Source organism: Pelmatolapia mariae, linkage group LG16_19 (genome assembly GCF_036321145.2).
Source record: "Pelmatolapia mariae isolate MD_Pm_ZW linkage group LG16_19, Pm_UMD_F_2, whole genome shotgun sequence".
In the NCBI taxonomy this organism is placed as follows: Eukaryota; Metazoa; Chordata; class Actinopteri; order Cichliformes; family Cichlidae; genus Pelmatolapia; species Pelmatolapia mariae.
The window spans coordinates 2,403,088-2,420,244 of NC_086241.1; the positions used below are offsets into that span (position 1 = coordinate 2,403,088).

General features: G+C 40.9%; 1 protein-coding gene across 4 annotated transcripts in view; it reads left to right on the forward strand.

Moving 5' to 3' along the window:
• pard3bb (par-3 family cell polarity regulator beta b) overlaps positions 1–17,157 on the forward strand; it is a 222,297-nt gene that overhangs the window by 80,007 nt on the left and 125,133 nt on the right. For all 4 annotated transcript variants that reach the window (XM_063497300.1, XM_063497302.1, XM_063497301.1 and 1 more), the window contains exons 7-11: positions 1,020–1,145; positions 5,325–5,583; positions 6,307–6,415; positions 7,518–7,657; positions 7,752–7,880. In XM_063497300.1, the coding sequence (XP_063353370.1) occupies positions 1,020–1,145; positions 5,325–5,583; positions 6,307–6,415; positions 7,518–7,657; positions 7,752–7,880 (763 nt within the window). The remainder of the gene's footprint in view (positions 1–1,019; positions 1,146–5,324; positions 5,584–6,306; positions 6,416–7,517; positions 7,658–7,751; positions 7,881–17,157) is intronic.

Genomic DNA, 17,157 nt, shown 5'->3' on the forward strand with positions numbered 1-17,157 from the left:
GCTGCTCTCTTCGATTTTGGGATCACATCCCACATTTTCATAGAAGACACAATGCTGAGTGAGAGAAGAATCACCTGTGATGAGTCGTAATGCACCACGATGCATAGAATCAGGCGGATATAGAAGCATGCATTTAAACTACATCATCACAGTCAAGCGCAGACTAAATTATGGATTGTGCGCTGATCTTATGACTTGTTTGTGAGAAGCAGGATTTGTTTCTGTATAAAACTCCAGTTGTTATCGTTGCTGTGCTTCACTGATGTGCTGTGTTATAGCCAAACATCTCCTCTTCGGCCTGATCTCGAGTCTTTGCAACTTTGCAAACCTAAACCATGCTGGCATGTTGCATGCTTTCTCCTGGCGACCCTTCTAAACGCCACACTTGTCTTTTCCTAATTATGCTGTCATGAACTTTCATGTTTAACATGCTAACTGAGGCCTGTCGAGTCTGAGATGGAGCTGTTGGGTTTTTTGTGATGTCTCTGAGAACAGCACAGTCTGACCTTGGGGTGGATTCAGGGATGCTCAGGCCTCTGAACGTTAGCATCTGTCTTGAATATCTGCCACTTCTCACTGCAGAATGATGAATAATCAAATTATTTGGAAATGACATTATAACCCTTGTCAGACTCGTGGGCAGCATAAGCTCATTGCTTACATCTTTCCTCCCTTGCATCGTGTTGGCACGCGCTTAAGAGCTCCAGACCGGCAAACTTCTGTTTTTATAGAGGTGCTCACACTTGCTGATGATCAGTTACCCTCTTAATTCCTTTGGAAGTAGTCAGGGTGTTTTCACAGGACTACAGGGAGTCTTGTGAAAACTTTCTTTTTCACAGGACTGTAAGTTATAGTAGAAACCCACAGTGGAGCTTGGAGATAAAATGACCATAACTGTGGTAAAGTAAACCATATGGAGACTTGTCTGTCTGCATGCAAGAAGTTCTGTGTGTTTGTGAACCTGTGCATGGAAAACGTCCTTTAATCTCTCGTTCCGTCCTTCCATGTTCTCCCGTCAGGGCTCTTGGTCTGTATATCCGTGGAGTGGAGGAAGAGAGCCGCTCCAGAAAGGAGGGCCTGTTTCAGGAAGACGAGTGCATCGTGAAAATCAACGACACCGATCTCCTGGACAAGACCTTCAGCCAGTGAGTACAGCTCTGTTCATCTGTGTTAGAATAAATGCACAGCTGTAGAATAAAATAAACACAGCGCATCATGTTACAGTTAATGTCCACATTGTGTACGGACCAAGAAAGAACTGCTTTACGTTTAGGAACTGCTGTTTCTTCTGTGATTTTTGGTTAATGTGAGCAATATAATCGTATTTAACTTTAAAAGTAGGTTTGGATTTTACATTAAAATTACATTAATTTGTGGTATTGTTACCAAGTTAATGAAAAAACTAAACTAACATATAAACCTGTCTTCTCCTGCTGTCTTACCTTCTGTGAGGTAGCACTGCAAATCCAAAGAAAGGCAGAAAAACACTTGGCAGATGTTTAGAAAGCGCTGCTTCTGGATTAATCTGTGTGTGTGTGTGTGTGTGTGTGTGTGTGTGTGTGTGTGTGTGTGTGTGTGTGTGTGTGTGTGTGTGTGTGTGTGTGTGTGTGTGTGTGTGTGTGTGTGTGTGTGTGTGTTGAAGCTGGCCTCTGCGTGGCTGTTCCACGTCATTCCTTAAAGGAAAGATTTGTTCAACATTGGAGATCAAATGTTGGAGTTTGCTCACGGTGCCCCTGAAGCCTGAACAGGCCTACATAAACATGAGTGTTTAGAGATGTAATGTGATTACAGAGCATTAAAATGATAAAAGACACCCGTAAAAACAATTGCCACAGATTACAGGCACAGATGCGGATATTATATTGATTACACCACATTACACTGTGTATTCAGTTCACACAACAGTTCCTGTCCAGTGTTCACTGTGGTAATGAGATTACGCGTGAGGTATTTTATGCTGTACTGTAGGTAAATGGATTATCACCGCTGAGGTTTGTACCTATTGTTCAAAGACAGGTGTGTAGCCCCCTGTGCACTCTCCGACACACACAAACACACACACGGACAGTTTTTCTCCTGTATTACACCCTTAATCTTACATGTGATATATTATCAGTCTGTTTCTCAGCATTAACAAAGTTGAATGGACTGCATGTACACACACATGCTCTCTCAGTATTGTTCCGTCATGGCAGGTGTGATATTGTGATATGCAGCTTGATCCGGCAAAATACGTGTAAGTGGGCCACAGAAAGTCCACTGATCCCCCTGAAAGCTATGTCCACACACACACACATACACACACACACACACACACACACACACACACACACACACTGTCATTGTCCCTGTCTGGCAGCTGTTTTAGGGGAAGCCCGCTTGATTAGAATATCTTTTTTACTCAAATGCGCATGTTCTCATCTGTCCACAATGCTTCCAATGCAACCACACACACACACTCGTTTTTATATCTTAGTGAGGATATCTCATTGACACAATGCTTTCCCTAGCCCCTTACCTGAACCCTAACCTTCAAAACTGAATACCTAATCCTAGCCCTCAGCCTAAACCCAAACATAACCCAACCGTAACCCTGACATTAAAACCACATTTTGAGCCTCAAAAATGTCTTCAAACTCGTGAGGACCAGTGTTTTGTCCCCATAAGTATAATAACATGCCAATTTTCTGTAATATAAAAGGATAGATTTCCATGAAGCAGGCATGAGGGTTACAAAGGTCTACTTTTATGGTCATGTTTGCTGATATTAGAGACTTTAATAATTAGTATTATTCAATATTACAATACGCCCTCTGAATGAGTGAACTGACATGTCAAGCTCTCCTGGATGTCCTATGACGTCTCTGTGAGTTTTCTCTGTGATTTTGCGTCCTGGCAGATATGATGCTCAGTCAGTTTGCCGTGAATGTGTATTACACATGTGTGTATTCACAGAGGGGGACTCTAACGTGGTGTGGGCCTGCCCTACTCTCACATTAGCCTCAGTTTTTGGTATCAGATTTAACAAGATGCTGGAAGCCTCCTTTGAGATGTTGGTCTATATTGAAAATTATGCGGATTTATCAGCTGAGCACTTACGCTGCAGAGCTCCTGATATCATATCTGGTTCACAGTAACCAGTGTAACCAGTTTGACAGTACTGCTTCTTTGTGACATGCTGAAAGTGCCCATTAGAAGACGGCAATAAGAAATCCGTGTGGTCAGCAAAAATATCCATAAAGGCTTTTAATTGGTACCATGATTGATTTGATATTAGTGCCCAAGATGTTCCAATAAAACATTCTCAGCACGGAGACCCCCACCATCAGCTGTGACTGTGGCAGGTGGAGTCCAAGTTTTCATGCTGTTGTTGCCAAATCTGACTTCATTAGTGGAAACTGAGATTCTTCACACCAGATTTAGTGACGTTTGCTCCCTGCACTCAGGAACAGACTCGCAGTGATGGAGGACGAAGCACCGGCCCTGTAACGGCAATGAAATTCACTCACTTAAAGCAACGACGGGACAAGAAAGGAGCCGGGCGTGGTCATCGGCCTGACGTGCTGTGCTTTCTGAGATGTTGGTCTGCTGAGCACAGCTGCACAGAGTGGTTTCTCTGATGTTAGCAGCAGCCAGTCTTACGGCTGCGTCTGATGTTGCTCGTAAAAAAAGGTGTTCTCAGATGTTTTTAGAAAAAAAACCATTAAACTGTGGTTTTAATTTTCAACAACAGAACAAAAATAATATTTACTCAGAGCCCGGCACAGGAAGACAACGTATCATAGACACATTCACGCTAACACGGCTTTAGCGTGGACGTGTCGTGAAGTCCAGTGGGAAGTGTTTTAATATTACTGTGGGTCCACTGAAGTTGTTCATTTCTGCTGGCACAGAAAGTCAGAACGCTGATGTTTGTTTTGGATTGAAGTATTTGGAAGAAGAGTAAAGGCACCGAAATCAGTCCCAGTTTTTAAGATTTTCTGTGGTTCTCAGAGGACTGATGAACAGTGTTTGTGCAGTTTGGGGCAGGACCAACGGCAGTGTGGAAGACAGTGACACACACTCCCCACTCTGGACATAAACGTGACGGCCTTGAGTTTGGAAAGACGACTGGATGTGAAATGAGATCCCAGGAAACCCCGTCAGCTGTTCACATTTTAATTTCCTAATTTTGATCTTTATTGTTATATAAACTGAAGCCTCTGGCTGTGACTTACAATCTAAGCACTGCTGTCCTAGATTGGATGTTTTCATAGTAAGATAACTAAATAAATAAGAACGCAGGTGTTTCAGTGAGCGTACTCCGTGACAGCTGACTCTTTTCTGGCGATTGATTGATTCTTCTACGTGGAAACTTCCCCACCTGAGTGTATCTTTAAGTAGTTAAAAAATCATTATAATTCCATACGTGATTTATTAGGTTTCACACAGGACTTTCTAAACATAGTCTCTGGTTACGGTTATTTCTAATCATTATAATGCGCTCGTAATCTGGGAGGGAAACGATACGTGTGTAACCCAATAAAATGCTAATAAACTGGATTTGCTCTGTCAGTTATCTGAGGAGAATAATGGTGTGTACTGCAGCTTCTGACACAACCGTTCCCCTAACTTACTTAGTGTGATCTGATATAGACGAATCCCCTGCAAAATGATCTTTTTTTATAGATCATGAGATTATGATGGCCTTCTGCACAGGTGTCATGGCTCGGTGTTGTCTCCTGTTCTGTCTTACTCCTGAGATTGGTCAAGATAAAAACATTAAGAGATGCACAGAACAGCCAGCAGTAAGCAGTGACACATTATAAAATGTGCGGATGTTATATTTCAGTTTAGGTTATAATGTCTTTATGTCAGAATTAACCTTTGCACACAGAAATATAAAATAAGAACTTATCTGCCATTAGTTTAAACTCCTGTTTAGCTGATTACACATCAGCTTACTTTGCTTACTTGTCAGAGCAGCACTAGTCAGTCTTAGAAATGAGAGTTAAAGTCTTTTAAGATGAATGATCCTACTGCAAAAATCAGATATCCCATTTATATTAATTACCAATTAATTGACATTTTTTGTCGTTCATAATCATATTTATACCATGTGTCTTTTTGTATTTTTCTCCTGATTGAGTTATCTACCCTTCAGTAATTAGTTTTTGTGTCAGAGATAGATAACTGCTCTTCCTGTGTAATTGTGACTAATGACATGATTCCTTTTAATGTTCAGTGTGTGCCACTTGTAGTACACGTAATGTGCTACAAACTTTAGTCAACTCTTAAGTAAAACTTTCTCCTCTCCCTCTGTTTCCCCGTTTTCGTCCTCTCAGATCTCAGGATGTGTTCCGTCAGGCGATGCGTTCCCCGGTTGTACGCCTGGAAGTCGTGCCTTCTTCCTACAGAGAGCGCTATGAGAAGAGTCTGATTGGTCAGCTGTTTGGCAATAATACCGGTCCCACCGGCAGCCCCCGAACTGGAAAAACCAAAGAGCCTCCGCCCCCTGTCAAAGCCAAACCTGTGTTTAAACCCTCGGAGAATTCAGCCGCGCGGCTGGTGGAAGAGACGGCCGGCCTCGAGCCGGGTTTTAGTGTAAGTTCCTCTGCTGCACATCCACAGACTGACACAGACTTTGCATCTGTCGTGCATGTTTTGTAAAAAGTTTGCAGTTTTAATGATTAATGGAAAAGTTTAAAGGAGCAAGTGCTAACTTACAGACCTCTCCAGCCTCCTCCTTAAAGACAGACCATATTTCCCATGTTCTGTTATTCTGAGTGCTAAAATGTAGCACTTTTATTTTTTATTTTTGGGTTGCTTTAAATTCTTTAGAACCTGTAATTGTAGAAACGGGTTCAGACCTCGTGTTATTTTGACCTGCTCCCACCTCTTTCCTACAACGATCAAGTCCTAAAACACAAACAGATGTAACTTTGTCGTCAGCATCACCATGGTGACATGGCTGACATTTAAAAACAGCTGGCATAGCTGCAGCAGTTTCTTAGCAGCAGCTGATTATCTTTTCCTGTCATGCAGATGTGATGGACTGTTCTCCAGACTCGCACGTGTCCGCACGCACACTTTATCGATACTCTTTTTTTCAGCACGTTGTTGTTAGAAAGTTTAACATTTTAAATTTAAAGCAGCTTTTATGAACTGCTTTTACAGCAACTCCAAGGTGACCAGTGTGTGTTAGACTTTGCTGTGACAGATGTATGGATTAATAAATGCCACACTCTTATTTGGGGTTTTGAAATGTGAAACAATGAATTTTATTACTATGGAAAATTATTTTATTGCTGCCTGTTTTTCAAATAGACCCCGAAGGGGAAAAGTGAGAGCCCCCTCCTGAAGAAAAGCCCCGCCCTCTCTAGCTTGATGGCCAATAAGAGAGGAGGACGAAGACTAAGGATCGATTTAAAGAAAGGTGCGACACACCTGTGTACAGAACGGAGCCTCACTCATCATTTTTCTGTGAATATGACTTTTTGTAGCTCTTTGTTCAGGAGTCGTGTGTGCTCTCAGTTTGAGGTTCAGGTAAAATTAGACGGGAGTCTCTTTTATTTTTAGGGGTTTTTTTTCCTGTAGCCCATCTGTGACTCTGGATTTTTATTAATCAGCATCTGTAATATTTCTTCATGTCTTTACAGATGTTCCTGCTGTCTCTCCATAAAAAGTTTCCTTTTTCACTATTTTCTGGCTTAGAGTCCTTCCTCTCGCCCTTCCTCTCTCCGTCTTCCCGAGGCTCTCTCTTCAGGGTCTATTAAGTCTTTATTGATCTGTTCATTTCTGCTGATATGAATTCATACTGCCCCAAACTGCTGACTTAGCGCTGCTAAAGAGACTAGACTTAATGAGGTCTATAAAGCGCTCAACCAGTCCCTCCGTCTGTGTGTGGCCTTTTTGTCCACGCATGCATGTGTATGAATCCTTTCGTGCACATTTTGTGCACATGTTTTTCACTGATTAGTGTTTTAATATTCATCACCCCCGTTTCCGGAACATTCACTCTTTGTTTCCACTTTGTTTCACTCATTCCTCTCTTACCTCTGTTGCCCTTTTCTCATCTCTCCCTCATTTTCTTTTCCACAAACCTTAAACAATTTCACACCTGCAGGAACTCTAACTGCGGCTGTAGCTGAAGGGTTTAAAGTCACACACACACACGCACGCACACATGCACGCACGCATGCACGCATGCAATCTCTTAAGGCTTTGAATTATCACACTTATAGTATGTAGTCAGGAGCTGAGTCAACAACACTGTTTGAGTTTCCAAGAGTGGTTTAGGTCCAGTGTGTGTGTGTGTGTGTGTGTGTGTGTAGGAAGGCTATAGTGTAAGATTTGTACTCTCAGTCTCGGGGAATAAAAATAGAGAAGCAAGGGCAGCTACACAGGATATTTGTGTCACGATAGGCCAAGAGCTGTTACTTGTGGCAACTCGCTATAATTCACCTCTTCATTCATTTGTGTGTGTGTGTGTGTGTGTGTGTGTGTGTGTGTGTGCGTGTGTGTGTGTGTGTGCGCAGGTCCAGAAGGTCTTGGATTTACTGTAGTGACCAGAGATTCTTCGGTGCACGGTCCCGGTCCGATTCTAGTGAAAAACATTCTGCCCCGCGGGGCTGCGGTGAAAGATGGACGCCTTCAGTCTGGAGACCGCATACTCGAGGTGCAGCACAGTCTGAGCCAGAATAACAAAACACGATGATGAGGAGGATGGGGATGATGGTGGCGGTGTCTTGACTCTGTGTGTGTGTTTGTAGGTAAACGGTGTGGATATCACAGGTGTGGGCCAGGAGGAGCTGGTGTGCATGCTGCGCAGCACGCGGCAGGGCGAGAGCGTGTCTCTGGTGGTCCTCCGACAGGAAGACATGTTCCTACCCAGAGAAATGGTAAGAGCCAGTCACAGTGAAAGACGTGTGCTCAGAGGGGCGCTGTCCGGCCTTTTATTAACAATTTTGTTTTCATATTGTTGTTTTTGGTCCGATCAACAGACTTGCCCGGATGATGCATGACCTAAAAGATGATACACTTCCTGTTCAGTAATATTGCCTTTCTTTTTTCTTTTTTTTAAACTTAACTAAGCAGTCATGTGACCGAGTGTTTCAGATAACGTCATCATGACGGACTCGGCTGAGGCCGTTGTGAAGCAGATATTATTCAGATTATCGGGTCTTTCCTTCCAGTCTTCCTCTGCTGCTTTGTTTGTGCTGAAGTTCATCACTGCTTTTAACAATAAAGACGTCTTTAAACCACTTTGATTCTATTTTTCCATCTTTTTCTGACTTTGCATGATTAGCTGTTTTGCATGCACGGCTCATAATTACAACTGTTGCTCTTTTCGTCTTTGTTGTCTCCTGATGGTTTTTTAGGATATTTGCTCTTCGACACCATGACTCATTTTATAAATGTTTTGTTCTTTTGTTCCCTTCTGCTTTCATCCTAGTTGTGCTGCACACCTGTGGCTCTGTCACAGATGGTGTTAACTATCATTTTTAGCTGCACAGAGATCACATTTTTCATTTGGTTACATTTGCTTTTGTCTCCGGTCCGCCCGTCTCACAACGCCGCTTCATTTTTCCTACGTCTTCTTTCCTTTTCATGTTGCTTTTTATGCCTTTCTCCCTCTTGTGTCTCTTTCCACTCGCGTCGACTGACGTTTCCTCAACGGCTGCCGGGAAGTTCCACATGCAGACGTGTGCTTGTGACCCTAAGCCCCATAGGAAACTCTGTTTCTGCAGACAGGAAGAGGGGTGATGTGTTTGTGCGTGTACATGTGTTACTGTTCAGGATCACCCACCATGTACGCATGTCTGAACTCCATGACAGTCTACTTTGTGTGAAGGCCAAGGATACCTCTTTGAGATGTGTTCCTGAATGTCTGCACTTGTCATCCTGTTGTGTGTCCACTCAGAGTCGTTCTACTGGCCGATAATAATATACTGCAAAGAAAACAGTCGCGAACCAGTTTAAGGTGGAGTGCGTCATTGTTTTTATGTTCTGCTTTATGGTGTGTTGGTATAAAAAACAACAACAGCAGCATGTTCAGCTGCACTTACTGAGGGTCTGCCTGTGCTGTATTCATGCAAAGGAGAAAAACTGAAAGTACATGAAGCGGAGAAACCTGAGAAACACACTGCACTTTAACAGTGATCGAGTTATTTAGTAAAATCCAAAGCGTGCACTCACGCTCAGGTGGGACGACACGTATGAGTGTGTGATTTCCATAAACCCCGAGTACACCGATCAGACATAACATCCTGACCGCTGACAGGTGAAGTGGTCTGAATAACCAGTCCTGAGGTTATACTGGCCATTTCAAGTCAGGCTAAGTCAACAGCAGTGTGAGGTGTTTGACTTGGCCTCCTCGTTCCCCAGATCTCAGTCCAGTCGAGCGGCTGTGGGATGTTCTGGACAAATACCTGGATGGGTCAGAGCAGGTGGTCATAGTGATATGCTTCCCTGGACAGAAAATGGAGATGAATGCTGATAAATCCAAACCTGTGAAATTGATTTGAAATCACACATGTGTAAGAACCAAAACGTCTGGCTGCTTGAACTGAAGATGGAAATAATACATTTTACCCTGATAGTCTTTCCTGTGAGTTAAGCTTCAAGTCTCACCTGCTCAGGAAACTAAAGTCCCGTTGGTCCTGGTTATTCCTTCACACACTCACTCAGCAAAAACACCAAGTATTGTCCTTCTGCATAGAATATCAATGCCCCACAGTGTCCCATAGGTCAAGTATTGTTCTCTGAATTCTGTTTTTGGAAAGAAGCATAAACCAGGCTCGATTCAAGGGCACCTCTTTATTTTATTGTGTTGTTAATGAAAGTTCAGACCATTTATAACTGAACTGACTTCTTATGACCTGTTAAAGAAGTAGATAACCACAAAGTACACCTTTAAATGGACAAAGGAGCAAAAAAGATAAATGTTTTCAAGCTATTGATTATATAAAATGAACTTTACTGTAACGTTTACACCTTCATCACTGTAGAGGGAAGTGAAGCCTCATATTTGTCACAATGTTTGATTTAGTCTTTCTGCCCAGCACATCTTATTAGATCCCTGCTTTACTGTGAGAACTGTAGTACTGTACTGGGAACTGTAGTTTCAGTAGTTGATGCTGAATTAAGGGAATAAGATGATATCAAATGATATCAAAGCAAAAAAGGACAGATGTGGTGTTAAAACCAGCAGAAGAGAGTGTTGCTTGGAAGGCAGACAGCCCCATTAAACAGATCTGTGATTAATGTGTTTAACAGATATGTGAATAAACAGAAATGTGTGAGTTTGTTTGGACTGCTGACACAGAAACTGGGACACGGTTTCACTTTTGCTCAGTTTGGCCTGTGTGGGTGTGGTTTCGTACTTTTGCATGTGCAGTATGTCAGTGAATAGAGTTTCTCCTCTGTCTCCCTCTCCTTTTTCCCCTCGAATGTCTCTCTCTCTGTCTCCCTCGCTTGTCCTGACAGGCCGTCCGCCCCACTAGAATTCACCTCTGTCTAATTAACAGCTGGTGGTATTTATTCAGCAGTCACAACACTTTTCAAGAGCAGCAAATACAGTTACAGTTTTGCATAATGGAGCTGTGAACACACTCCTTGATTAAAATTTTAATGTGCTGGAGTGTAGAACAGCGTGTGGATATGCGGGCGAGGGATTTCAGGGCGGTGGTAGTCATCAAGCGCAGCTGTTTTAGTGGTGAGAGTTTTTAAAAGGGACTAGTGCTTTTAAAGTGCCTGTCTGTGTGTTTAATTAGTGCATTGTACAACGTGACAGAGTGGATGGTTTACAGGCCGGGTCAGAAAGGTATCGGCAGAATTACAGATCATTTCGAAATATCATCAGAAGATCAAAGTTCATTTTAAAGACGGGGTTAATGCTGATGGGAAAAACAGAGTTACAGTAGAGAAACAAAACCCCAAAAAATTATTTCAGAAGTTAATAAAAAAAATTTAAAACAATTAATAAAATAAATAATAATAAAAAAATGTGTGCAACAATAAATAAATAAATGAATACAAGATAAAATAAATAATTAATAAAATAAATAATTATTAAAATAAATAAGTTTAAAAAAATTGTGTGCAAAAAATAAAACAATGCAAAATAAAATAATAAATAATAAATAAAAAATGTGTGCAAAAACATTTAAAAATTTATTACAAAAAATTAAATAAATAATTAATTTAAAAAATTAAGAAATTGTGTAAAAAAAATAAAAAATTGTACACAGTGACAGAGCGGATGGTTTACAGGCCGGGTCAGAAAGGTATCAGCAGAATTACAGATCATTTCGAAATATCATCAGAAGATCAAAGTTCATTTTAAAGACGGGGTTAATGCTGATGGGAAAAACAGAGTTACAGTAGAGAAACAAAACCCCAAAAAATTATTTCAGAAGTTAATAAAAAAAATTTAAAACAATTAATAAAATAAATAATAATAAAAAAATGTGTGCAACAATAAATAAATAAATGAATACAAGATAAAATAAATAATTAATAAAATAAATAATTATTAAAATAAATAAGTTTAAAAAAATTGTGTGCAAAAAATAAAACAATGCAAAATAAAATAATAAATAATAAATAAAAAATGTGTGCAAAAACATTTAAAAATTTATTACAAAAAATTAAATAAATAATTAATTTAAAAAATTAAGAAATTGTGTAAAAAAAATAAAAAATTGTACACAGTGACAGAGCGGATGGTTTACAGGCCGGGTCAGAAAGGTATCAGCAGAATTACAGATCATTTCGAAATATCATCAGAAGATCAAAGTTCATTTTAAAGACGGGGTTAATGCTGATGAAACATGTAGTTGCAGTTGAGCTTTTGTCTGTAAGTGTAGCAGCAGTGTTTGTTTGATGCTTTCTTTTTTTTTTTTTTTTTTTTTGCCTGTCCCGTTTGGATCTTTTGCCATTAGAATTGTTGTCTAAAGGCGAAGAAAGATGCCCAACGGATTTACTTTACCAAATGGACCATCCCAGCCTTGCCGTAATGGTCTATTTGATTCACCTTTAATTGTTTATTTTATTTTTACTTGTTGTATGCGGGACAGACTTTACTGGGGGAAAGAAAGGGGAGAAAGAAAGAGGGAAAGAAAAACAGCTGGGAAGAAGGACGGGGGAAAAGGGCAAAAAAACAAAAACCAACAAAATAAGCAGACAAAAAAAAAAAATACATATTGACCACCTGGATCACCTGTTGAGAAAGAAAAAAGAAAACAAGCAGAAGAAAACAAGAGTAATAGAATAAACAACATCACAATGATATATGGCATAGGTGTCAAACTCTGGCCCGCGGGCCAAATGTGGCCCGCAGCCTAATTACATTTGGCCCGCGAAGCCATACCAAATTACTATTAGAGCTGGCCTACTGGTATTATACAGCTAATATATATATTGTTTAGTATTAAGCTTTGCTTGTTCCATATTCAGTTTTTCAGCAAAACTTGTTTGAGTCCATAAGAAAAGATTCATTCTTATATCTGGAGGAATAAATATATTTCAATAAATATTAATGTTAGCCCGTGACTTTGTTCCAGTTTTGAATTTTGGCCCACTGTGTATTTGAGTTTGACACCCCTGATATATGGGAATATGGCAGTAAATACTAAATGTTAAACATTGTTGTGCAGCACGTAAGATCGACAGCACACAGTGTGCTTTGAGGTAGGAGCCAAAAAGGGTGTAGTTTGTGTGTGTGAGCACCCGTGTGTACACCTGTGGACATGGACGCGCTTGATTTTTTTAAAAGGTTCCTTCATGTAATGATCTGCTAGAGGGTGTGGGGGGCCACTGCCCCGTCCTCCAGGGCATGAAGCAGGTATGGAGGAGATCAAAACTCCAGACATCCAGAGGCCCTCAGAACACAAGAGACCAAGGAAGACCAACAGAGGGGCAGCCGCGCCACTGTCCCAGAAAGAGCTGAGGAGAGTCCCAGATGAGGGGTCACTCAGCAGCCGCGGAGCAGAGGCCAGGGGGGGTTGCAGTGACGTGCCCGTGAGCTCCGCCGGCAGCCAGCTGTGCCTGAGTGACCGAGCCCCGGGCCGAGAGGCCGAGGGCACCCCACCCCTGAAGTGGCCCGAGCGATGCTTTCTGCACTTTAAATGTACGTTGGCATTAAATAATCACTTTTCTGTGGCTGCTGATGTAAATGCTGCATATAGACACGGCGTGTTTTCCACTGTGGTTACATTTTTATCACCTCAATAAAAAAACAAAACAGTGAAAGTCTAATAATATTATCGCACCTCATTAACCGAACGATCGTCCCACTTTGCTGGAAAGTTATTTTACTTGAGCAGCATCCGCACAGCTCTGCATGCTTCGACTCGCCGTGGCCGAGGACGGCGTTGCTGACCCTCACCAGCGCACTGAAACAGAAGCCTCGTACACCTGTAAGTCCATCAGCTGGTGCCACTTTTGACTTTTCCTCATTTTTGGAATATAGTTAACAAAATAACTGCTCAAAGAATCAAAGTATCAAGAATCTATGAGCGTGGCGTTTTTGTTATAATCGTAATTATTTTTTTATCTGTTGCTCTGCTCTGGTAACAGTTTCTAGTACTGCTCACAACTAAGAGTGTAATTCTCCTGTAATTAAATGGAGTTTAAAGGTATATTAGTTGAAATTACAATGTAATTATATTTGCCTACAAATGCTTAAAGGCAGGAACACCAGAATAAACAATGGAATAATTAGTGTGAAAATTTATGGTAAAACCAAGCAGTATTTCCCATCTTACAGGGTAAGTGTGCGTTACATATGTTGATGTTGAAGTTCTCCCTTTCTAACAATAAAAAATAAATACCATGAAAGTTTGAAGTGTCTGTGTGACCTACGACAGAGCCAAATCTAACTTAATTTTTTCTTTCGCTGTTCAAGCATCCAATTCAAAAGGAGCGTCTCCTTTCCTGTAACATACAAGTATGTACAAGTATGTGTAAGATGGTGAAATGATGCTTTTCCACGTAATAGTACGTAATATTACTTACCACTTACATTTACTCCTGTACAAAGCTGTCTTGTTCTAGTGTGCCTGCCTTCATGTATTTATGGGTAAATATAATTACGTTGTAATTTCACATCACATTCCTTGAAATTCCACTTGATTACAGGGGAATTATACCTTGTGTCGTGGGCCGGATAATAAAGTCTTACACATGTATTTAATATTTTTTAGTGCTTGATAAGCATAACATTTCCCATCACTTGTTAGGAATCAAAAGACTTGATTTAATGTAAAGAAACAACGTTGCACCGTCATCATCAGAAGCACAAAAACACCTGCTGTTGTCTGCTCATTTTTTCAAAATAAGGTTTTCTGTCGTGTAAAACTCTTTCCACACAGTTCCAGCTATTTTCTAAATGTTCTGCATCGTTGTTAAAACTGTGATATGACTGAAGTTTCCGATTTTTTTTTTATTTATGTCAGTGTGTTTGTGTTTCTGGAGAGGAAACAGTCGAAGGATGATGATGAAATGATGGAAGGATCTTGTCTATCTTCTCCTCCCCCTCTTCCGTTGTCTCATTTTAGCCCACCATCTGGTGCTGTGTGCTAATGTGTGCGCTTGCTGTAGAACAAAGACATTACACCAGCTCTACACACACACTCACACACTCACACACGCATTCTTACTCAAAGTCACTTTTCTGTGAAATAAAATCATCTTAATACACATTCCACAGTATAGCAAGTGTACATCCTGCTGTGTTGGCTGTCTGTACGGACACACACACACACACACACACACACACACACACACACACACACACACTTATAGTCACTTGCGAACAACATAAAGCAATGTTTTTTCTTTAATTTTCTTTGCACATGAACAAGCATACGCCTGCTGAGTTGGCTAGTGTCTTGAAACTAATGTTTGAGACAAAGATGCTCTTTTCTGCTTCCAGACTTTTCACACCTCCCTTTCCCCCGCTCCCTCTCTCCCTCCCTCCCCTTCTTTTGTTCTTCCATACAGTTTATTTTTTCGTGCATGTCACTGACGACTTCCTCGTTTACCCTTTGCCAGTTTGCTAAAGGCCTCTAAAACATTTTGGGTCATAAAGTAAAATAGGTAAACGTCTTTCAGCTGCAACAAAACGCCTTTCCTTTTTCTTCATTACAACAGTGATGAATCCTGCAGCAGAGAGCAGGGCAGCTGGAGCCGTGCGTGATCATGAAATCATAATAGAGTCCATATTTTGAGGCTTTGGGTTACATGGCTTGAACCAATCTGTGTCTGATGATTAACAACTTGCCAATAAGGTCGTGTGGTTCGTCCAATTCACCTGCAAAGAGTTAATATGAAAATGAGGGCTTGATAGAGCGTTTTATGTCCTCTGGACGTCAAACTCATTTTACATTGTGGGCCACATAACGAGTGAAACTCCTCTGTGTGTCAGGGTAAAGGAGTTTAACTACACATTTAATCCCTGAGATGTGATGGTATAAGAAAAAGAAGCGCAGTTTCACCAGCACGTCTCTGTTTCTCTACATGTTAGAGAAATGCTGCTGCAATACATGAAGGAACTGTCAGCACGACTCTGTCAAAATGGCATTATAGGGTTACTTAGTTTCTGAGACCTCTGTCTCTTCAACATGATCAGTACTTGCCATAGTTTCAAAACGTTATGGACAAAACTCTTTTTTTGTCTAAAATTAACATTGTTGTTAACAAAAAGTTGCCAAAAACACCCAATGTCTCAAATGTGATACAAGAAATATATAATAAAAAGATATCAAAAACAACATGATACAGCAAAAAAAAAAAAAAAGGGGATTTTGTTATAAGGGTTCATAAACATCTCAGTTCCAAAAAATCTGAATTTTCTAGCTATTTTTTGATGGGTTGGGTCTCACAGGGTTAAAGAAGTAGTTCTAGCAGCTTATTTCTTTGACTGTCCGCTGATTATAAAGCAGGAAATTTCTCTTAATTTACAAAAATCGCCATTAAAAAACTGTGGAGCCAAAAGCTATAAAACAAGAGTCCAAAATTTTTGCCCCTCTGCACAATTTCCAAAGCCGTCCAGAGAGCTGGACTGGAAACTGTGCTGGTCTGATTCTGGCCCTCGGGCCTTATGTTTGGCACCCCTGCCATAGAGAAACTACAGGAATTACTGACAGCGTGCTGGATGTGCTGTGTGCTTTCATGACGTTCACGTTTTAGTTGGTTTGTGGTTAACAGAATGTGTACTGAAAAATGATGCTTAAACATGGCTCAGTGGGTTGAAACATGAAGGGGTCCAGAGTAAGCTGTGGATGTGATGAGTCATGTAAATTGATCCAAATCTGTGAAATATGTGTAAAATTGCAAACATAAACCCCTGTTGTGTTCAAACTCGCAGTGATTTCATAAAAGTATGCTTTGAATGGCTCCTGCTAGATTAAACATCAAAGTAGACCTTTGGGTGGCAGAGGAACTTTTCTATTTAAAAAGTCAAAAAGCCAAGAAAACAGAAATATCTTTTTGAGTGAAGTGAAAGCTTCCCGTCGTGGTAAATACAATCCAGAACTGGGGACTGCGTTTCAGTATTCATGTCCCCCACCTCTTAAGCATGTATGCTTGACACAGTAGATGACAATATGAATACAAACCATTCACAAATACACTTTGGATAGAAATCTGTGGGGCTGATTGGTCTGCATTTGATTCCAGCAGGCTTGTTGTGTAGTTCTGCTTTTGGCATCTTCTCTTCGTCGAGCTCCACAGCCGTCTTCTCTTTGCTCTTCTCCTTTCCACAACAGGAAACATGCTTTTTTAGCAGCAGATGCTCCACACTCACACAGACACACAGTGACATTTAAATCAGTAAACGGTTAGCAACTGGTGACAGAGCACATTCAAAACAAAACAACTTTATTGAACAGTTTCCTCATTCTGATAATCCCTCATCCATCACCGCTGCAGTCTTTGCAGTCTGTTGTCTTTCTGTGTGTGTGTGTGTGTGTGTGTGTGTGTGTGTGTGTGTGTGTTACGTCTCACTGATATTGTCACCAATGTGACCTCACAGAGTCTCTACAGTAGAGCCCCCATCTGTTACACCCTCAGAGACCTGTGTATGCACACACACTCACACACATATACACACACAAGCTCCTTGGCAGCTTGGTGTCTCTGCAGGAGCTGCCATCATCCCAGTGGAGAGCAGCC